Raw genomic sequence first — 23,394 nt, forward strand, 5'->3', positions numbered from 1 at the left:
ATAAATTAAAAAAATAAAAATAATAATTTAAAAAAATTAAGAAAAAACCCACCACCCCATGCCACCCACCGCAGATGGACTTTCCAGGCACTGTAGACGGAGGAGCATTACACAGCAGCTGGGGTGGGGATGATCCACCAAGAGCCACCCGGTCCGGCCCCTCTCCAGGGATGCTCACCTTGGGGTGACTGGTAGCGCTGAGGTGCCTGGCCTCGGGGACCTGGCTTAGCTTAAGATTCATCACAGACTGACACGAAGGACAAGAACGTAAGAAGAATCCAAGAGCTGCGACTTTTTGTTTCTTTATTCTAATTCAGCCTACGACGTTAGTAATGGTGATTTCAGGGGATGGCTGGGCCCGCGAGTTCCTTCTTGTTGTGAAAATCAGAGACTGTAAAGAGGAACAGAGCTTATAAAGACAGCTAGGAATATATTGCCATAAAAAGAACTGGCATGCAAGTGCTTTATACATTTGGCAGTATGTGAAATGGTGGGGCTTCGTTTGTTTTTGTGGTGGTGGTCTCTGTGTTTTGTACGGTTCAAAAATGAGCTGCTGCCTTCACATCTTGAAGACAACCCCCCCACAGGAAAGGACAACACAAGTCAAGTCCAAGACGCCTCTCGCTTGGTTTTGGCAGAGTATATATATAATATATATATATATTTAATGCATAGCGATTTTCTTCCTTATTTTTTTTAATCATTTTTTTTTTGCCCCCGTTGCAAACCTGAGCTTGGTCCCTGCTTTCCCGTGCAGTTTCCCTTCCTTAGGTGTTGGCACTGTGGAGCGGTCGGACGGTGTCAGCAGGCGATCTCCTCCAGTGTTCCCAGGGTGGCCTGCAGCGGCACATTCACAGTGTGGCTGATGGTTTCCGAATGATTTGGCATGGGGTCACAAGTGCTCTGTGGATGGAGAGATGGGACAGGGTCACTCTGGGGCTGCTCACTGCCCCCAGCGTGAGCAGCCTCTCCCCACGGCATCAACAATTGCTTCCTTTGGAAGCGCAACAGCATCAGTCCTTGGGAAATGACTGACGGGGCTGAGCTCAGGGAAATGTGCTCCTCTCTCCCAGTGGGGTTCCTTACCACGTTTTCATCATGGCTCCCTTCCTCTTCCTCCTTTCCGAGTAGGTCTAATAATTTCTCCTTGATCAGCTGCAAAAGAGGGATGTTTGGTTAAGCTGGGCAGGAATAGGCATGGATCAAGCTACATACGGTCACCTCCAGAGCTGGAGGTGCACTGCATTCAGAGTACCCAAACTCATGGGGAAGGAGACAGTCTTCCAAAGAAAACCACCCTGTGTGGCAAAACTGATTTTTTCACATAACAAAAAAATCCAAAACCTCAATTTAAAAAGATATATTTGGGGGTTTATTGAAAATGTCAGCTATGCGAGCGCAGTTTCCCTTCACAGCCACATCTCCTTGGCAGCTGCTGCTGCTGAAAAGCAGATTGGATTTTTAAGGGAAATCCCAAAGAAGTTGAGAAGTGACTGTTTTTCTGAAAATCTTCCACTGGGAGGAAAAAAGACACAAAAGAAGTGAGCTAAAAATGTTAATAACTGGGTCAGTTCCAAAGGAAGCACGGTTGATGCTGGCAGGGAGGAGGAGATGCTCAGTGGGGATATGGGACCAGCTGCACACTCTGCCCTGGTCCAGGACTGTGTGGAATGAATAATAAAAAAAAATCCTATCTAGGTTCCACATTTCCTTCTATTTTGGCTAAGCCACCGAGTAAGAATAGGTGTATCCATTTTCTGGCAATCTCAGATAGTTTACAAATGCTTTGGTTGAAAATGCAGAGTTTAAGGTGCATGGAACCCTGCCTTGATGAAACCCTGAGCAGACCAAGATTTAGATTAGGAGTGATTTAAGGTATTTTATTCCTGCTCTCTCTGCCCAGTGTGGGCCAAGTATCTGCCACAAACGACCATGGAGGTAAATGTGCTGGTGTATCCCCAGGCATGCATCAGGAGATGAGGTGCTCTCTTAAGCCATGTTTACCCAAAAAGAAGAATAAGAAAAAAAAAAAAAAAAGCAGAAGGAAACTATTTCCCAAGTTCTATCAGCAGATGTCAAATAAAGGAGAGAAAAAAAAAAAAGAGAAGAAAAAAATCCAAACTTGTCAAGGGTTCTTATTACCTTCTTATGACAGCACCCCAAGATAGCTGGGAGGAGGTGTTTTTAATGAAATACTGTGTGCATTCAGACTGAGATATAAACTGAGGCACTGGAATTATTTGCACTCTGAAGCCATTATTAGCTTTGTGGTTGTAATTTTCAATATATTTTATTGCAGGATAATGCCACTAAGTGTTAACAGCAGCCCAGAAGGGACTGTGATGGGGAGTGACTGCAAAGCCAGAAGCCTTACTTTAATAACATTTAAGAGGTTTTTCAGGATGCTCCAGTGAGCTCAGAAGACAGAGCATGCATGCCTGACATCCCTGTGCACCACCTGGTTGGGCAAACACTAATGCAACCGCCACAGACAACCTCTAACTATGATATCCCCTGGGATTAAAAATCCCTGGTGCCATTATGATAAGGGGCTCAGTCAGGGCTGGATGATGGAGGTCCAAGACATCACATATTTGGGTGCAAGAAGCCTAAAACCACTGCATTAAAATCCCCAGCTGAGCTGAATTAGAGGAAGCACCGTCCCACCTTGGGCTGGGAAGTGCCTCTCCACATAGGTGTTCACATCCTCCTCGAAACTATCCCATGAACTCATTCTTTTCTGCTATAAAACAGGGTACATGCTTGTGTGTTCAGGTCCCTGGGGTCATCTCATTGCAAACAGGGAGCTAAGTGCAGTCTTGGCAGTTGAGATGCTGTTCCCTGGCGGCTCACATCCAGCTGCAGCCTCACTCCCTGCCTCAATTTCCCACTTCAGCACCAAAAATCATGAGCCTGAAACCTCACATGAAGCTTTCTGCAATACAGAGAAGACTGGGAAATGAAATCCATGGCTAGCAGAGAGGATGCTCTATGGATGGTTTGTTTGGACCGTGTCCCATTTGAAGAGAAAAATGAGGGCAAAAGTCTAAATGGCAGAGGTGGCTTTTGGACCAGGAGGATGTGGAAAGCATCTTGAATCTGCCTGTGTGCTCATGTTGGCAGTGGGATGCTCCAGGGATGAGGCTCACAGTGGGGTTTTAACAGCAAGAGAGCCTGTTTAGGACTGCCAAGGCAAATTTTGGCATCACAGCACATAGAAGTCAAAATCACCTGGGAGGTGCTGGGCTGAGACATTAGCTTTCACAGAGGAAACTGCTTAGGCAAAAAGAGATTACAAATATGCAAAGGTGATAATTGCTGATGGAGGGCAGGAGGAAGGAGGGCTGCTGGAAAGCAGCATCTCCCCAGACTGCTTATTGCAGTAATTGCCACTAAAGGGCTTGTACTTTTCCCTGGAGCAGCTGCTCTTGGCCACCAAGGAGCCCCAGAATCATGATCGAGCTCGTCTCAGCTGTTCCTGGAAAGCTCCTTGCTCCAGGGCTGCCGGCAGAGCTGCAGCCAGTGGAGAACAGGGATTAGGGTTTTCCACCATGGGCAGCAGCGCAAAGTCCAGCCTCACTGCTTCTCCAGCCTGATGGGTGGGTAGAGCAGTCATTAATTAAAGGCATTTGCATGAAAAGATGGTAACAGATTGGCTGCATGCCAGCCCCTTGCATGAGGAGCTTCCCACTTACTTGGCACTGATGTAGGAAACCCACACCATGCTACATAGCTGAGACTGGTGCTACAGCACTATCATAGAGCATTAATTACATAGTATAACTAATTTATAATTATTATAGTATTAGTTGAGCACATTGGGCTTGGAGTGGTCTGCGACTGCCCCAGCCTAGCATAAACGCTTGCAAGCCCACACCATGCCTGACAAAGGAAGCAAAGGTGTCTTACCTCATATATATAATCAAAGAGCTCTAGTATAGTGAGGATACTAGCACCGATAAATAGCCCCATCTGGCCTCCAATGTCACCTAGGAGAGACAACAACACACCGGTGGTTTTATCCTCGGGGTGGGAGCAGAGAGGGATAACCCACTCAGCCCTGCAGCCCAAAATCCCAGCACTGAAATCAGGGATGGAGGGGACCAGGTGTGTGCCAGGTCTTGGTTCAACCCATCATGAGCAAAGTTGTGCCTGTGCTGAAGGCTGATGGCTCACAAATACTCTTAGAGCATCCATGCTACCATGGTGCAGCTGGGCAGGGCAGATCAATGGGCATTTCTCCTTCAGCTGCAAGCCTAATGAGGACGCGATACTGCTGCATCGCACTGGCATCGGAGGAAGCCATCTGTCACAGTCAAACAGCAGGTTTCATCCCAGCAATCCCAAAGCCCTTCCCAAACCGGGCAGTGGAAGAAGAAGGATGCCAGAAACTAACTAGGTAATGTCCCATGGAGCCCAAAAAACTCAAGCAAATCTGCCACAGAGATTTGGGAGCAGGGAAAGGCTAGCTTTTATTCTGAGGCATCTTGAGATCGTTTCTGCTAGGGTCCTGTGGTGCTACAGGGCTGAAGAAGGGCTGCGAGGAAGGCACCATGGGGAGAGGACACTTCCAGGATCTGCTGGGGAAACAGCTCCCGATGTGCAGTGTAGCACTCTACCAAACCATACATCAGGGAAGACAAACTGCCTGGGTTTTGCTGCAAAAAGCCCATATTTCAACTGTGAAAAGGCACCCTTGGGTGGAGGGGTCACCAGAACTTTTGCTGTGGGTGCCCATGACACAGAGACAGAAGAAAGAGAGGGAAAAAAAGAGCGCTTTTGGGCAAAGTGCTGCTTCTAAAGGGGTTGGGTGCTGGGAGGTAAGTGCCAAGAGCCCTGGGGATGAGGGTTGTGCAAAGGGTTGCAAATGAGGAGGATGGTGTCAAAGTGGCTTCAACACCAGCCTCTTCCTCTTCCTAAACCAAGCACCTTCACCTCCCAGACCCAGTGGGTCCCAGGCACCTAAATCTTTAGCCGTCATCCACAAAGCTTGACCCAATTCGAGGCTAAGCAACCCAGCAGCCCCTCTACCTTCTCCATTGCTCCATAGGGAAGCACCCGAAAGTAAAGAATTCAGGGTCCTGGATGGCCCTGCTGGAACGGAGGATGGATTATGGATTTGGAGTATGTAAGAGGTGATGGGCAGAAGGTTTTAAGAAGTGTCCTCCTCCATACACTGCTCTTCCAGTGTAGGGGGCACCACAAAGAGCATCCATCTCCTGCTCAACCGAAACTTTAGTACTCTGGTAGCAAGCAAAGATGGAGCAGCTCATGTTAACCTTTCTTGGTTGACAAAAAGACTAGCAGTGGTCCCTGGGACATTTCCCAGCTTGGTGTCAGAAGGAAAATAAGAGAGGGGATTGAAAGCATGATGGGCAGTAAGGTGGCTGGACCTTGCTGTGATTTCATGGCAATGCCAGTAACCTGTGCACCCACTTGTGGCATCTGTCCATCCCATAAACACACATGATTCACACAGACTCCAAAATGCACCCCTGACACCTCCTTACCAAGTAAGGCTGCCACTTCATAGGCTTTCTTCTGCTCAATTGTCTCATAGTTGAGTGCTTCAAAAAATATGTCCAACACAAGAATATTCTCTCTGTAGAAAGAGGACAACAGCACCAGCCCATCAGCCACCAGCAGCCTTGTGCACTTTGGGGTAAGAAAAAAAAAAAAAAAAAAAAGGTCTTTGGGGCTCTATTCTCTCTGTTCTCATGGCTCTCCTGGGGTTCTCAGAAACCCATAGACACTTGGCCATTGGACCTCTTGGAAACCAAGCCACAGGGCATCCTATGGCTCCCCTGGGAGCCACAGACCAAGCTGGAGGATTTCTCTCCCAAGATCTCTGCTCAGGATCTGATAGCTGGATCTCACTTTAATGGTAACAGAAGAGTCAGAATGATGATTAATATGGAATAACTCTAGCTGCCTCCATAAAGTAATAATGTGCCCAGGGCTGGTAAGAGCTTGAAGTTGATGGCTGCCTGAGAACTACCACCTGAACACAGGCAGCGAGCAGACATATCTCAGAAAGAGTCAGCAAGTCTGGGCAGCCCTGACAATATAAAAGGACATTTTTTTTTGTTTTTTTTTTTTGGGGGGGGGGGAGAGTATGGGGTATGCTCATGGAGACAGGGCCAAGGAAGAAATACACAGTTGTCCTGAAATACCTCTACTGAGCTGAAAGCAACTTACATCTCATCTCTTCGAGGGTTTCACCCGAACCCTCTCTGGAGAACATCTGCCTGTTTGGTGATGGGGGTATTGGCAAGGTCTAGTCTGGTCAGGAGCTGGTTTAAATGGCCATCAGGGCTTTACAGAAACTTTCTCCCCTGTTTACTACAGCAACTAAAAGATCTGTTTTCTGCAACACTCACGAGATATATTTTTCTGACTTGTTAAACTTCTTCTCCAGGTACTTGGCCGAAGTCTTGCTGGGGATCTTGACCATGGAGAGCTCTTTGTTGTACCTGGTCAGGTTACAGGGTGTCCTGCAGATGCAGTAATTGCTGTCCTTTTCAGCAAGCAAACCTGGAGAAGGTCAGTTAGATCTCATGAAGTCAGGGACACACAGAAGAGGTGGACCAGAGGCCATGCAGCCCAGAGAGGGGCCAAGCAGTCAGATCTCGAAAGAGAAAAGCTGCAAGAAATCCCAGTCCCGGCCATTTATCTCCCACTTTATTGCATGGCCATTTGTGGCAGCTTGAAGAGAGGCCCTTTGTGTCAGGCCACGCTCAGTTACCAGCATCTGCCTGGGGACAAGCAGCGGCTGTAGCTCTGCCCTTGCTGGTAAGATGCCAACCCTTTCTCCCATGCGTCTGATCCTGCAAACAGCACTCAGCCCTGGGAGTCTACTAAATTCCAGTCCAGAATGGGTTCCTTCTTCCATCCCAAATCCAGACACAGCCCTGGACCTGGACCCGGAGGTACTCCCCTCCTACATCTCTTGGGGTACCCGTTACCCTGGAGGCTGCTGCCCTGATGGAGCCCTGCACCCATCACAGTACTAGAGGAAACTTTATCTAAAGGAACACCCAGACCTCCCCAGCACTTTGGTTCTCATCGGAACCCATCACTGGGCCGCAGCTGCTCTAAACCACCCCATCCCAGGAGGAGGCAGGCTGCTGAAATCCCTCCAGCTTGGCACAGCCATGGCACCCAGGGATACCCACTGGTACTCACCGAGTGCAGGCTCTGCGCATTCCTTGTACTGCTCTGGGGTACAGAAGGGAGCATCACCTGCAGGGAAAGGACATGTGCATCGTCAGTGGGCATCAGCTACTGTTGCTTAAAGGGAGCTGGGGACTGCATGGGGACAGCAAGGAAACCACCCACTGCCTACCATTTGCAAAGGGAGCCAAAGCTCGTATGGGCAATGGAGGGATTGCAGCACCTGCCCCACCTCTGCCTGCTATGGAGGCCTCTTCTTGAAAATTGAGGAAGGGGTCACTGGAAACTTCACCCAAGGGTGCTAACCCAGGGCTAAGTAAGAGGAAATCAGGCCCATGCCCCTCTGCAACTTTCTGCCCCTATTTCAGAGTATTTTAGAAACAGTATTAACATCCCCTTGCCCCTTTAGGGCAAGGTATTCCCGGCTCCTTTAGTCCCAGGTCCCTTGTCACCTTCTCCAGCCCATTAACTCCTAGCAGTCCAGGCTGGGTGGTGGGAATGGTCCCTGCTCTTCCAGCGCACTGACCTGGCATATGAACCATTTTGCAGTTGCAGTTTTCCACAATATACCGGGTCTCGCAGTCGATCCTGCAAGCCGTGATGCTGTAAACGGGAAAGAAATCTAAGCCCATCTCTGACGAGCGACATTCACCCCATGGCGGAGGCAGGTACGTCAGCTGCAAGAGAGGGAGGAGCGGGGTGTCAGGGGGCGTGAGGACCGGCAGCAAGGACCAGGTGCAGCATCTCCTCCTCTTGCCGGAGAGTAACCCCCAGAGCACAATTTTAATGATGTTTTTAAGGAGAGGACCAAGGGGTGCTGCTGCAGGGAAACGACACAGCATGACTTTTCCCAAGTGAGTGACAGGTTTTGGTGCGTGGCATTTTTTTGCCCCACCCATAGGAAATAAGGGGATCGTGGTGTTTAGGAAGGCAGCTCAGCTCTCCCAGGCATGCATACAGCCTCCAGCCCTCCAGCCCAAGCCCCATTACTCATACAAGTCAATTCCAATGCTGAGCTCCAAAAATGGCCAGGGAGAGAATAATGCCTCATGGTTAATCCTGCATCCCAATCTTGGAAATAGCATTAAGCAACTGCCTGAAGCAGCTTCCTAAACCCATCCTTTCTCTCAGGGACTCTTTTTTTGCCTTAAGCAAGCCCTTCTGCTGAAGAGCTTGCCTCCAGCCCAGCATCTCCTGTAGCAAAGCACAGCAGGATGGTGAACAGGGGATGTGCAGCACCAAAGATTCTGCAAGAGCAGTTTTAAGGAGCACTTTGCAGTTTCTCTTGCACCAGGAGAAATTCTGCCCATGCAGGGACTGATGGGGAGGCTCTGCCCAGCAAATTGGCTTCAAATTTGGTAACAGCAAATGTTGGGTCATTGGCACTGGTGTGTGACAGCTCCTGGTTCAGGCTTATTCTAAGCTTGTGGGGACAACACTGACAGTGCTGGTGATGTTAAGGAACAGGTAAAGGTCAAGGGCAAGAGCCTGACAGAAGCAATGCTCTGGCATGAACAAACCTGTGTTTCTACTGTTCCCTTCTTCAGGCGCATTTCTCATTGATACAAAATGCACCAGATGACAACCCTCAGACACAGTGGACCAGGCACTTGGGAGGCACACAGAAAGGACCAAACCCAGTTTAGCAACTAGCAACTCACAGGTACCAATGCCATAAGGCGCCACCAAACCTCCATGCTCCCCATTGAGAGAAGGCTCTGCTCAGAGTCATGCTGGGCTGCGGAGTTCTATGTCGCTGCAGCCTTGAGAAGAGGGACAAGTCATTCATGCCTTTTTCCAAGTACCTGTGGAGCTAGATACAGCTGATCCAAGTAATCTGTTCTCCTGGCACCCCATGATAATGAGGAACTGTCTTCCTCTCCAGTGTTTGCACACCATCTAGCATGAAGTCCTGGCTTGTAACCCAGTCTGCTCAGTGCCAGTGCAATGTGAACCCTTCTGCTGTAACCACTTTATTTAACACAAATGCAAAGATAAGAAAAGCAGAACCCCACAATCCACCACAGAAACCTTAATTGTGAGCCCAGAACATGCTGGAGGAAAAACAGCCACTCTGTGGCCTCTATGGACAAATCTATCTTGTTTGCCTTCTATCTGCAGCTTGGCAGCCTTTCCCATTTCTCTTTATCTTTGCTAAATGCTCTGCAATACTTTTTTTCTAGAAAGCAGAAAATAGCATTCCCCTAACCCCTCCTTCTTTGTGTTTTAAAGCAGCATCCAATTTGCTGTACTTTGCTCCAAACACAGAATGCTTTGTGCTGGCAAAGCACTTTGGCTGAACAGAAACATACGTTTAAAAATGTAGTAACATTAATCACAGTCTAAAAAAAAATATGTAAACATATGGTGATGGACTACAAGCCCAGGACCTAGAGGCTAGGCTCTATGGTGCTTCTTTGGAGCTGTCTGTGTCTCTTCTGGAGATCTGGGGGAAGGAAAGAGAGGAGAAAAGAGATAACTCACAAAGTGGAGGCACATTTTAGATGTGGTTGGATGAAGAATGATCCTCAGAATCCTTCAGGCATCGACCCGTGGTTATTACAACAATATTACCATGACATGAACCATTTGGCACTCATGCTGTTGTCCAGGTATCCCCCTTGAGACCTCCTGTGAGAGCAGAGTTCCAGCGCTCCAAAGCGACTTATGAAAAGATGTTAATTCTGTGTGCCAGCTTGCAATGCTGGGGTGCTGGTAAACCCCCCTGTGGCTTCAACGTACTAACCACTGAGTACTTAAAAACCTATAATGGACTCTAAATTGCAGCCAGGAAGATAAAGATGAAATGTTTTGAAGAACTCGTCTAGTGGCGAGTACAGTTTGGGGCATGAAACGTGGAAACTGGGGAGAAGGCCAGGCTTTGGAGAGGGAAATCCTGCCCTGTGGCCCTGGACAAGCTCTCAACTCAGCCAAGCCAAAGTAATTCCCTCTCTATGAACAAATTTGCCACGAACAGTTCCTATCCAGGAATCCAGGGGTGCTTTGCTCATTTCAGCTCTCTGCTGGCTACGGGTTCCAATCCTGTCTGTCTCTAACAGACTGATGCAGGTTTTACAGGACTGACTGGAACTGCAGTCAAGGCAGCCCTGCAGCACATCCATCCTCTAGTTGAGCCACGGGTCCTAGCCATGATGAGATGGTAGTTCAAGGTCTGTCCTTGCATGAGACCGGGGGTAAACCCTGGAAAAGCTCAGTCCCTGCCTGCACAAGGGTGAAGGGCTCAGTGTGATGGTGAATTCCCAAGCAGAGAATTGTCAAATCCCTTCCCCCTACTCCTGCAAGCATTAACGCTGCTTCTCTAGTGCTGATGGGAAAAAAAAATAAATTGCAGCATCACCAATGGGCCTTGGAGTTCTCCAAATCCACCTAAATACACATCACCACTCAGGCTGCTTTAAAGAGCAACAGCGGTGAGAGCTGCTCAGTGCAACATGAAGCAATCTGCACCCAGCGAGTCCCATCTAAGATGAAGACAATTTGCACATCACGTGCCAAGATGCAGCCGCTGAAGGCAAATTCCCATCTGTGGGGACCAGCTGAGGATCTGAGAAAAAGAAGCAGCTCCCAGTCACCTCAGCATCCTCCAAGAAACAGGGCTGCCTCTGAATTGGATGCTTTTGAAAGTCAGCAAAGCAACACCTTTGAATGAAAATATCAAGAGCGTCTCTGCGACAATAGCTAAGTACTGTTTGAAGGGAATCTTTTCTCATTTGCTTTACACTTGCAATATAATGGAGTAGCAGATGCCATCATTTAGTCATCTGCAGTGGAGAAAGGGGCCCATATGTTGCACATTGAATGATAAAGGAGAATAAATAATCAGTCTCAGATGGAATCAGCTCTCTTCCAAGCACCACTATACGCAAATCTTTTAATCCCTTTAAATTTTATTCTGAATGTAGGTGATGGGATCAGAAAACGGTGGAGTCACCATCAGATACTTAGCTCACACACTTTTTGCTCAGCCAGCACACACTTTTTGCTCAGCCAGCATCGGATTTGAGCTGTGGTGCTTATGAACCAGCACTGCCTCTGCAGGGGAAGAATGGGCAGAATGCTTAATTAAAACCTCTCTAACGCAGCAGCAGTAACAGTGTTAGGTCTTGTTTCATAGCTGGGACCACAAGCACTGACCACTCATGACCAGCTCTAGGACAGACCCCATACAGCAAAGCAAAGTTGGTTTGCTTTTCCCTAAGGCATGGCTTTCCACAGGGATTTGTTGCTTTGCCCCCTATCCCCCGCTCCCTGCACACACTTGCACACCCATGCAATTCTCTCCTCTCCAGCTTCCAAACACGCTGGAATCAGTGCAGCACATTTCCCCCACCGTGTGCCGTCACACATTTAATGCCCACTGAGATTTTTGCTCTGCAATGCAAGTTAGACCCTTCCTCAAGCAAGTCAATGAACTCTTCTCTCTCTGAGGGACTCATCAAAGGCTGTTACCTGGAGCTTCCATTGTAATTGCAGCTTCAGAGACTCACTGCTTCCCTTCTGCCCTGTAATTTATAATCAGAAGCAAACTCTCAACTCAGCAGCAGCCAGACATTGATGCGGGACCTCTCCAGAGGAGGAAGGCCCATCATTAGGTTCTGGGCTCTGCACTGAATGGGGGAGCTGCTGTGAAGGGGCTGTGCCTGGCAGGTTGCTCCCTCCAAGACGCTCCCAGTATCCTTCAGAGAGGAGAATGCACAGCCCCAGAGCCATGCTTTCTTTGCAGTAGTGCACCCTGCAGTGAAAGGCTTGAACCAATTGCAGCCCACTGTGCGTTCCCTGCACCAGAGGGCAATGGAGTAAAATCCTGAGTTTCTCCCCACACTGTGACTTCTCCCTCTACAGGATGGTTCCATGTATGCTCCCATGAGCCCTGCAAGCCCTGGGGTTAATGCAAGCCCTTGAGTCAATGCAATGGTGAACTTGCCTGCAAGAGCATCCCTCCTTGTGAGCCACCTTAACCTGCTCATTGATGCAATGGGTGTTTCCTTGGGGCTGCAACCTCATGTAAAGCCTTGGTATTCAAAGCACTTAGCCCTGGGGAACTGCCTGAGCAATGCATTTTGGTCATTTGACATCTAAATCTCCTGCCCATGAAGCTAAAGAGGCTGTCACGTTGTACCAGGGAATCCAGCCTGCCTCGTGAGCCAGTGAGCAGGAGCACACAACAGCGCAATCCCACAGACTGCAGTCGCACAGAAACAACTTAAGCGGGAGAGACGCTAACTGGATTTTATTTCTGCCCCCTGCACAGCGTGTGACCATGAGGACATCTCCTCCTCCTGAAGGAATTGCTTTCCCCTCTTCCAGACATGCTAATTTTTGCCCCATGTGCAGTGCCCAGCGGGACCTGGCGCTGGTCTGGCAGAGGCTGCCTGAGCATGCTGAGCTGCTCCCTACCACCAAAGATGCCTGACTTTCCTTGGAAGCTGGAGGGAAATGACAAAAAAAAAAAAAAAAAAAAAAGTAGGGGCAAAAGCAGCAGGGACAGTTTCTGCCCTCGGTTCTTGCTGGAGCGTAGCTCTATCTATAACTGTGCTCCAGTTATTCAAGGGCTGCCTGCACATTGCCCGCCCTGGCACCGCAGTCTAATGCTGAAAGAAATTCAGCTTCAGCATCTAATTGAGGTCGACAAACTCGCATCCTCACACCATTCACTGTTGTTAATACTTAATTAATTAATTGCTTTTTAAATGCTCTTCATTCCTGCTATTAGGAATTACAATAAGCAGTAATGAACTGGCAGGCACCAAAAGAAAAACGAACAAATTGACCTGTCTCCTTAAATGCATGATGGATCTGTTTGTCCAAAATGCAAAAAAATAAAGCTTAAAAAATAAAGCTGCTCTCTGTGACAGAGTGGCTCTTGTATGATCACCCATGACAGTGGCCATCCTTCCCATTTGGGCACAACCTCTCCCCAGTGCTCCCAGTGCTGCCCTTCACGTGCTGCTCTTCACTCTGGGCCTCCTGATGACTGCAAACATCTGTCTGCAGCTGTAGAGTGTTTTTTTAATTATTATTTTTATTTACCAATCTCTATTTTTTCTGCATGTTTAGTTTTGTGCAACAGGAAAGATGTGGAAATGTGGCAGAGCTACTTCCAGCCCAGTTGGCAGCTGGGCTTGGTGAGAAATTCGGCTTTGAGGGTGCTCCGCATTGACACAGCTCAGCACCCACCTGATGCCACTGAGCTCCGGTCTGTGAGAGGCAAGGGAGGATGTCAAAAGCCCCTGCTGCCAACCTCTAGCTGAAGCTTATGGAATCTAGACAGGGTGTGTTTGCATTTGCTGCAAATGAAATAATAACCAGAAACCTACGTTCTTTAATGAGACATCAAATAGCATCAGCTTAATAGAATTTCAATCTCAGACAGCTTTAGCACTTGTAAAATACTTAAAAAGCTCACTGTACACACAGCTTTCAGTTCTTGTCACTATCTCCCAGTTAATGATGCTGGAATTTCTCTATTTATTGTTTCCCTTTCTCCCTTCCCAGGAGGGGTGTGCTCTGTGCCATGCAGCTGTTTACCCATTTGCACCCTAAAAAATGACTTTAGTAACAAGAGCTTAACCCTTCCAGCAGCTGGCAGGTCCCCCTCGGCAGTGCTCAGGGATCTGATACAGCCCATGGCTCCCCAGAGTGCTGGATTTGAGCTGTCACTGGGGAAAAAAAGTGCATTTAGGCATGCAGTGATTCTGGAGGCCCTCCAGGCCCCTGCTTCCTTGGGAATAATTTTGCAAATCAAACAGCAAGATCGAAATGTCCTGTGGCCCTGCAGGAAGACCCTGCCAGGGAGGGCAGGGAAGGCCCATTCAGAGGCTCATCCCAAGTCTGGTCCCATATCCACTGCTGGGCTGCTCCCAGCATTTGCTGTGCTGCTGGCCTGCAGCTTGCTGTAGCCCCCGGCTGGATGAGCTGTGCCCTCTGCTCATGTCTTCAGCTGTGATTAACTTGGCCTCCACTCTCCTGGATACCTCCACATCCAGCAAAGTATTCCCCTGCATTCTGCTGGGCAACATTGGCTCTATTTGTTGGACAATGTTGGCCAAACGCCTATATAGGCACTACTCTGAGGGGCAGCCATGGTAGTTGGCCCTTCTGAAGCTCTCTAGTCTTCAGAAGGTGGTTTCCATCTTATAAAAGTATCTTTTTATCCATGAAGTAAGGCAAAGGCTTAACAGCAACACCCAGACCATTGCTTCATATGCATCCATTATATTGCTTTTTTCTCTTACTGACCTCCTTCCTAAAAGTGTCCTTTCCAATCTCTCCACATTCAGATGTATTGCTCCTCAATCTGATTCACTTCCACTGCTTGCTTCCACCCCTTTTCCTTTGTGTTTTTTCAAAACAGGCTAATTCAGTCCAAATGTAGTTTTCCATGCACAACCACACCACTGTCCTACAAAAAAATAATTTCTGTCACTTCCTCACGTGTCCTTCAGCTTTGAATCTCCCATGTGCTGAAATTTTTGCCACAGCTGGCCACTTCTGCCTGCTAGTCAGCTTCTTGTTGTTTAATTAATGTAGAGTCCAATGATAGACCGGAGGAAATCAACTGGGAGAGTGTGTGGGATCGAGGGAAACAGAAAGCAACCAGAGTGAATGTTTCCAGGAGGAGGTGTAAGACCGTAGGTAGAAGATGCTCTGAGTGAGTGTGAACAAACTTGGGAAACACTACTTAATTGCTCCTGAATTTCAAACCCAACTGCCTACACCCTGTTTGAAAATACGAGTGATCACTGCTAGACCCCGAGTCCCATTTTCCTGACTCTGTAATTACACTTCTTGATACTGCAGTTGTTCGTAGCTGATGCTCTCTATCCCATGCAATTTTATGAGGGGATGAGTCTCCAAGGCATACTAGAGCCCTATAAAACAATATTGCTCTGTCTTCGAACCTGTCGCTTAATTGAAGCCTCTTAAATTTTTATTGCCAAGTTGGCAGAAATTGCCATTTTAGTGTGCTTTTCATCTTCTCTAACGTGCCGTGCTGGTGGCGTAACAGGGAGCAGCTGAGCCGGGTAAGTAATGTTATCTGATCCCAGCACCTGTGGGCGATGCTGCAGTGCTCCTGAGCTGCAGCAAGGCCATAAAACACAGATGTGAAAACAGGATTAAAAGAAGCCAAATCCAGGAAGAATCTGTCTTTTGGAGGGGATCATCCCTCCACAAAAACGGATGCCAGCGTAGGTTGCAGTCTCCCCAAGGCCATGAGCAATGCAAGGTTCAGAGAAGCTTATGGCAGCAGCCGGCTCACCCAAAAGAAGTTGGGAAAGGGTAAAAATTGAGGAGCATCCCTGCAAAGCCAGGAGCAGGGCATCTAGGGGCAGAGCCCTGTGCAGGGTGCTCCTTGGGACCAGCACGCGTGTGCCCGCAGCCAGCTCCCACAAAGCACTCGGGGTTTTGGCCATTCATGAGCAAAAAACCTTATTCATGAGACTCACCGATTGCCATGGAAACCACTCCCCTGTGCAGCCGAAGCATCTCTTGTGGCAAGATATGCGGCTGACTGCCCTGGCTCCTTCCCGCTCCTCTCCTCATGTAAAACGGTGTGAAAACCCCAGAAAACAGCAACCACGCTCTCACGTGTCTGTGTAAACTGCTCCAGCTTCCTTCACACTGTCACCCAGAGAGGAGGTTTGACATCCTCCAGCAAAATACTTATTTTAATTGCAGCCGTGCTGAGCCACCTCCAGCAGATCCTCAGATCACTTCGATCTGAGATTTTGGGCCACATGTCCACAGCAGAAAGCCAGCCTGGCCTATATAACTGCACAAACACGTTTTATGGAGAAACACCCCCCTCACATCGCCTTTGCTTTCCTTGACACAGCAAACACAGTGGGTACAATCGCAAAGTCCTTGCTCGTGGTGCTACCTTAGTGCTTTCTCCTGACAGACACATCATACACAAGCACGATGTTGCTGCTGCATTAATGTTACCAAACTGGCAAACTGGCAAAAATTTCTTAAAAGTCACTTTTGCTGGAGGGACCAGGAGTCAGAGGGCTCAGCCACTGCTGAAGAAAAGCTGATTTTTATTTTATTTTATACTTTTTCAGATTGACAGCTCATTTTCCAGTGACATTTAATGAGATCACGCACCATCACGGGCACAGGATTTGCCTTCGACAAGGGGCTTTTGGAAAGCTCTCAGAATAAAGGTCCAGAATTTATCACCATGAGCCATTAACTCAGGCATAAATAAATCCTCTCCACCGCAAAGCCTTTCTCAAAGATGCTGCACAGCTCCCACCACCAAGACAAGACAAGTTTGCTCAATTCCATGCCTATTTTTTTGGCGCTGAGCATGGAAAAGTGCTTATAACTAACAGAGCCTCCTCAGAGCTGGGAGAGGCAAAACAACCTGCTCTTTTGCTGCCCATTTCTATCCCTCTCCAGCTGGAGAATCATTTAATTTGTGCTTTGTGGTAGTATAAAACACATGGTTTAGGACCGCAATAACTGGCTGGGTGATGTTTACGGGGTGTGGTGTGGTAAACATCACTCCTCTGGGTGATGTTTACGGGGTTTTCCTCCTTTTGCCCTGACTTATTGAAGGACAGCATGTGCGTGCCCATAGTGGAAGAGATGTAGTGTTAAAAAAAGACTAAATCAGGACCTGAATCAAAGATGTGTGTTTGGGGTGGGAGAAACTGGGTGATGCCTGGCTGGTCCCTGCCGGGTAATTAAATGAGGCAGTGGCATGCATATGCTGTAATAGATGTAATTAGGTTAAAAAAAGACCTTATCATGTCTCAAGGGTGATGGCTTTGCAGCCCGTGGTATAATTTTATACCTGTTACAGAACTGCTGCAACCAAACAGAAATGTGCCGTGCCCTCTCCCAGCACCGAAACTCAGGCAAAACCTGTGGAAGAGGGGACAGGCATAAGCATAGTCCCCTAAAATCTGTTTTTCTTGTCATATTCTGTATCTTCGCTCCTAGAAGGATGGATGTGGGGAAGGAGGTGTGGTTTTGTGATTTTTTTTCCCCTTTCTCTCAGCTGCTTATCTTCTTAATAGGTTCCTTTGCATTAGCTTTTAAAAATCGAAATAATGAAATAATAAAGGTTGGCGATATGAAATGAATCACAAAGAATGCAGCTCCACACTGAATCTGCCAACAGAGGCTTGGGGCTTGAGGCTGACCCCATGCCACTGCCCTGGTGCTGGAGTCCCCAGACTGCTGTGAGATGCCCAGGCACAGGAGGGGATGGATACAGCACACGAAGCCCAGCAGTTCTGGTGCTAATTAATCAGCTTTCCATCCTTGTAGATTCCTTATCTTTCTGTATGTCCTGTACAAGTAATGCCAAATGCTGCCAGGTCCTCTAGGGCTTGCAGGAAGCAGCTGCTAATAGAGATGAGTTTGCTGAGGACACGTGGAAGGCTTAATGTCAAGAGAATGGGATGAAAGGTGCCCATGATGGGTTTCCAAGGCTCCTTCCTCCAGCAGCTGCTGCACCCAGCTCCATCACATCCTCCAGCAAGGTCTGCCGAGGCCATAGAGCACCTTGAGAGGATGGGTCTGGGGAGGCTGAGCATGCACAAGGACAGGGCTAAGCCAGCCAATGGCATGCTGATGGGACAGGAGCTGCTTTGGGCTCCAGCAGCTGCTGCCTCACCCCCTGAAGATCCCTTTGCCTTTACTATTATCAAGGTGTTAGGCTCCAACTGGGTGCTCTGCTCCAAACAACTGCTAATAAAGCTGAGCATTTTCTCCAGCCCACCAGACTTCCCACAAGACACAAACTGACAACAACAAAACATCTCTCCTCCTTAACTGAGAAGTCTTCACCTGGTGCTCACCCACTGGGAACCCACACCCTTCATTATCTCCAGGATAAGCGTGCACGAGTGTGCTGTAATGAAGGGGAGAGGCTCTGCATCCAGCCTCACTGAAATGCAGCACCTTCAGCTGTATTTTGGTACCCGTGGCCATGGAGAGATGCCTTGGCCTAAAGATATATTTGGTGGTGACTTCGTCGAGTTGCTCTGAGCTGAAGTTCTACAGTTTTGATCCCTGTGGAGGTTTAATCTAAGCAAATCCTCCACCAGCTCTTGTTCACTTTCCTCAATTTGATTCATTTTCCATTTGAAGGTGGATGCAAAAACAGGGAGGAAAATGAGAGAAGCAATGAAGCAGGAAGGCTAAGAGTGAAAGCACTGGGGACAAGCTGGGGAAAAACGATTCTGCTGGCCTGCTTTCCAAATGCCTAACCAGGATTTGGGGCTAACGATGCCACATCATACTGCATCCATCTGCACTGCAATGATGTGCCACTGTTGGGACTCAGGGAGGGTGAGGCACCCCTGGCCCTGAGCTTCCCACCACCAGTTATAATAAGCGACAGGAACATTTCTGTGTTACCTGAAAGGATTCACAATGCTCTGCTGCATGAAATCCTCTCTTGTGAGTGTGAGAGCCTTTTGGCAAAAGACATCTTTCTCAGCAGGTTCGATAGTACCCAAAATGTTTAGCGACCGCCATGGGTGAACCATAACCATGAAAAAAATGAGCCAGGGAAATGACCAAAGCTGAAATCCTTTTTTTGGCCAAAGCTATGGGAATTGTGGGTAATGCATGGAAAGTAATGCTGAAAAAATTGTCCTCTCTCCAACCAATTTGAAGCAAGGAGTAAAAATGGCTCTTAACCATGAAAACACCTCTCCATGGGCATCAGCACATAGATGAAAACCCTCTTATGGAACCATTGGAGGGACCTTGGTTTGTAAATGAAATCTGGGACTTACCCTTTGCTCCTGGGTGGCCACAAAGGTCTGGAAGCCAGGGGCCACCCCGAACCCAAGCTCCTGGACAAACGGTGGCTCAGACTGGCTGTGGATCTGAACCTTGACTCCAGCCTCAAATGTCGTCTCCTCTGAAAGAAGAAGGCAGGAGGTTAAGCGGGATGGGGTGGGTGGGATGGTGTCCACTGGGAAGTTATATCTGGGAAATCTGCTCAAAAGCAAGAGGTAAGCAGCAGGGAGTGCTCCACCTGGCTGATCAGGTTTCTGAGCATAGAAGAGGGAAACCCAGCACCAAGAGATGCAGCACAGCTCGCTGCTGCAGCCACCATGGCTTTTCCCCATTGGGACCAAGAGCATCTGCTGGCTCCTGGTCCTCACACTGCTGCCCCTCCCAGGGGCTTGTCTACCCCAGATCTCAGAGATCTGTCATTTCTCCAGCCTGATCCATACTCTCTAGAGAAAACAGGAGGCTACATCTATTTTCTCGATGATATTCAGTTAAAAAATAAATAAATAAATAAATGCATTCCCATGCACTTAACTTACAGAAATAAACTTCTCCTTCCCTCAGAGTTCTTTCTAATGTCTGTAAGGTTTCTGTAACCAAAAGCAGGGGTGCACCGACCTCTGCTGCCCTGCAGCCTCATCTCCGGCACTGACACAGCCCGAGGCCACCTAGGACATAACATGGGCAATCAAGTAATGAAGAAAGTTTAATATCCAAAGCTGCCCATGGCTTCAGCTACCAAAATTGCTTCAAGATGGACAAAGATACTTTCCAGCTCATGGGCTCAAACAAATCACCCAGTTAGTGGCTTCCTCACTTTGGCTGATGTGATGTTCCGCATCTTGAGACTCCCTTCCACTAAAACCAACTCAAAAGAGACTTTCTGAAGCTGAATTAATGGGATGCAAACCAGACCTGAGTGTGATATATGAGGACTTGGGCTTCTCTATCACCCAGGCATCTTCATGCAAAAGGGGTGCATAACATTTCTTTCTTCAGCTTTGCTGCCACAGTCTCACATCCAAACAAACTAAAGGGAGCACATGGGATTAAAGGGTAGGGGGCTCATTTGCAAAGGAAGTTGTTAACTATGCACAGTATGGCCTAAAAAAATAGCTACCCACTAATATCAATCTATGCTTAGGGGCAGCAAATGCTACCTAAAGAACTTCTGTATAAAGATGAGTCACTCTTTTTTTTTTTTTTTTTTTTGCTTGCTATTCCTTGGTATTTTTCTAGAATTTTATTATGCATTTCAAATTTTAGCAGCACTGTATTCAATCCAAAACACTGGCAGAAACCCAACACCAAGGAACGACAGCCACAGAACTGTTACCCCAGGGCTGTACAAAGATGTGCAGAAGACACCAGGCCATGCAATGACATGGGCACAGGGGAAGCACAGGGGAAGAAAAAAGTGGTAGCAGATAGCACGAAGCTCCCAAATCTCAGGACCCCACTGCTTAAGAGGAGGCAACTCTGCTGACTCATCAGGCAGTGAAGGAATCAGCCTTCCTCTCCAATGAGGATTTTCTTGGATCCTGCTCACTCGGTACCTCCCAAGGCAAACAAAGCCAGAGACTGCACTGGTGGGAATGGGCTTTGGCATGGATTTGTCAGGATTGAGAGAGCACTCACAGTGCACAGATCTACCTCTTTGATAGCTAACCATTCTTCCTGGTGTAACACTCAGCAGCATAAAGCCATAGTCAAACAGATCAAGTGTTGGTCCAAGAAGGCTGGAGACCTCCGGAGACCCCCGAGCAGATGCACAGTCCTCCCCTTCATCCCCTCCTGTGCTATCAAACCCTCCCCCCTGCAAACACAAACCAAACCACATGTTTCATTCAGTTTTTGGGAGCAAACAACATTAAAAATGCTCCACTGTGCCACTGAGGCTGCTTTACACAGTGGCTACTTGAAGCTTCATGCTCTGTGCCCACAGTGACGTGTTCTGCGGTTGCTGGCACTTTGTCCTTTACCTACTGAGCAGCTGGAGCAGGCTATTTAATATTTAACCTTCTAAAGCTCTGTTTTCCTACCTCCAAAAGAATTTAGAGATAAATAGGATTTATGAAAACTGTTTCCTCCCCAAGCGTCACGTACTTCTAAATCCCTGGGGTCCAGAGCTCAGCTCCAAGCACTTGGGGTCAGACATTTAACCAGGCAGAGAGGTTTTGATTTGCAACCCACACTCTTAAGTACATGCTCCCATTGATTGATGCCTCCGGCACTCCCTAATCCATGTGCCCAGAGCATTGGTTCTGCAACACTCTGTACAAAGGAATCACGTATTTTTTCCTTACTGAGGCAAAAGTGTTTTTGGTAGCCAAACAGTGTTACAATTATGGCATGGTAGTGTTGCTACTGAATGCTGTGGCACGTGGTGGATGTGCAGGCTGCACGTATTTCCTCTGAATCCCAAGTTAGTGGGACAACGGCAGAGAAAGAATGAAGTTTTTTAGGGTTTTCCCTGCACAGAAGTGTCCTGGAACAAGGTTAGCATTGACCACCCTTGCTCCTGGCTTCCACTTTTGCTCAAAACCCAGTGACCATGACCTGAACTGATCCTTGCCATGCTCCTACAATGGGGGTTATTGCAAACAACACAGCCCCATTACTGGGACCCACCACAACAAAAACCTGGCGTAAATTGCCATTGCTGTTCTTGGCCATAATTTGGCTCCTCTCCCTCCGTGAGCCATAGGATGGATGTTGGCATGACTGAACTCTCTATCTGCTCAAGGGGTCCCTCAACCCCCCATTGAGGGTCTCATCCCCACCAACACCTCCTCAGCGAGGGCTCCCCAAATGCTCCAGTGCTGGGCGTGAAGCCAGAATTCCCACGAAGCCTTTGGAAACGCTGAGCGTCCCCATCCAACCTCACTGCTGCTGAGGCGAATGCATGCCAGAACCATGCATTTTGAACCCTTTCCTAGCACTCACCTCCTGCTCCTCCAACTTAACGCCTGATCCCGTTATTTCCACGGGACGCCCACTCGTGCTGACCCCACCCAGCTCCATCACTTTGCTGGGTGTTGATCCTTTTCCAACACTTCTGAGGTGATACCATATGCTTCCTTCACTAATTTTCACTAACTTGTTGGGCAACGGGAACTGTTTTGTTGAAACACTTTGGTCCGAAATTAATCTGCCCATTTCTGCACCTGCCTCACATTTCCCTGGGTCTGCCTTGACTTAATTCCATGGATTTCCCCAAGTGCTGTGCACTGCTCTGTCTTTCTCTGTGGGTAAACCATTCTGCATTCAGAAACATAAGCAAGCAAACAAGATACAGTCTGCAAATATCTTTAAGAAACTAAAAAGTGACAGGCTTTGCAATTTTACATGGAAAATCCTGGCTTGCAACCATTGTAATCATGCACAAGGAGGAGAATGGATTTTCTACATCGTAGAAGAAACTCTGGTATTAAAACACAGAGTTATTAATTTTCATAAATGATAATAACAAGAAGAGCAAAATAAACAGCATTTTTAGAAAGGCTGCCAAAAGCAAGGGAGCATTCTTTGTTTCTTTCTGCAAGAAACATGTAAGGATCAAACTATAAACACAAAACCAGCTTTGAAAAACTGCCACTTCTAATAAAAATTAATTTTCTACAAAATAGCTGTTTTCCACTAAGAAAGAAAAATTAAAAGCCCAACTGTACAAAAGCCTTTATATAAAATAGCATCCTTTAATAGAAAATAGCATCCTATTGCATGTCTTCCTCCAGTGGTACCTCCTGGAGGCACAGGGCTGAGCGCCAGGCCAGGCTGTTGCTGTTGTTTCTTTAAGCATATTTCTTGCAGACATCCATCAAGGGAGACAAAGTAACCCTGAAAACCCCTTGACTAGCTCAGATGCCAGAAAAACTTCAAAAATAAATTCAAGGCAATTGGGGTTTGGTTTGTACCATATGGTTTTTAGACTAATTTTGTAATTTTGGGAAGCGCAACCCCATACCTTCATTCAATCTCCAATCCCTATTTTCAGAGACCAGAAGTTATAAATTAGTTTTTCAGAGCAGCCTACATTAGGAATGGAGTAAAGCATCCTTAATGATTGCGTTTCTGAAGACGTTAATATATATTACTGTATACAGCACAGTGTTTCCAAACAAATCCTAAGCTGCTCTTTTTGCTGAAGGATTACTGTAGTGTTAATTAAATTGGGGATTAATTCAGCATGTGCTTCAAGCTGGCTGCAGAGTATTGTATGTTGCAGATTGCACAGCTTTCTATTTCTGGCACAGGCTTCCCAGGATTTCATCAGGACTTTCTGCTCAGAGCACCGCTTGAAAACCTCAATAAAGCTCCAGCTGACTGCAGGCTTGGGTGCAGGCTGCACAGTTCTTCTCCTTGAACATTCAAGGAGCTGCAATTAAAATACAAAATGCTGCCAAAGGCATGGAGCTCCCCTTCTTCCCCTGCCTT

The 23,394-nt window shown here is 47.6% G+C and overlaps 1 protein-coding gene across 4 annotated transcripts in view; it reads right to left on the bottom strand.

The window, feature by feature from the left end:
* Window positions 1-286: 286 nt before the first annotated feature.
* The window catches only part of ASIC2 (acid sensing ion channel subunit 2), a 551,273-nt gene continuing 528,165 nt past the window's right edge, over window positions 287-23,394 (bottom strand). For 2 of the 4 annotated variants that reach the window (XM_072028738.1, XM_072028739.1), the window contains exons 3-11: window positions 18,954-19,081; window positions 7,700-7,850; window positions 7,186-7,242; window positions 6,381-6,534; window positions 5,511-5,602; window positions 3,910-3,989; window positions 1,087-1,155; window positions 729-903; window positions 287-391 (exon numbers count right to left, since the gene is read on the bottom strand). In XM_072028738.1, the coding sequence (XP_071884839.1) occupies window positions 802-903; window positions 1,087-1,155; window positions 3,910-3,989; window positions 5,511-5,602; window positions 6,381-6,534; window positions 7,186-7,242; window positions 7,700-7,850; window positions 18,954-19,081 (833 nt within the window). In that variant the 3' untranslated portion in view covers window positions 287-391; window positions 729-801. Of the gene's footprint in view, window positions 904-1,086; window positions 1,156-3,909; window positions 3,990-5,510; window positions 5,603-6,380; window positions 6,535-7,185; window positions 7,243-7,699; window positions 7,851-18,953; window positions 19,082-23,394 lie in introns of all 4 variants that reach the window. The other 2 variants (XM_038168725.2, XM_038168727.2) reach the window with 2 other exon arrangements.

Source organism: Anas platyrhynchos, chromosome 28, assembly GCF_047663525.1.
Source record: "Anas platyrhynchos isolate ZD024472 breed Pekin duck chromosome 28, IASCAAS_PekinDuck_T2T, whole genome shotgun sequence".
In the NCBI taxonomy this organism is placed as follows: domain Eukaryota; kingdom Metazoa; phylum Chordata; class Aves; order Anseriformes; family Anatidae; genus Anas; species Anas platyrhynchos.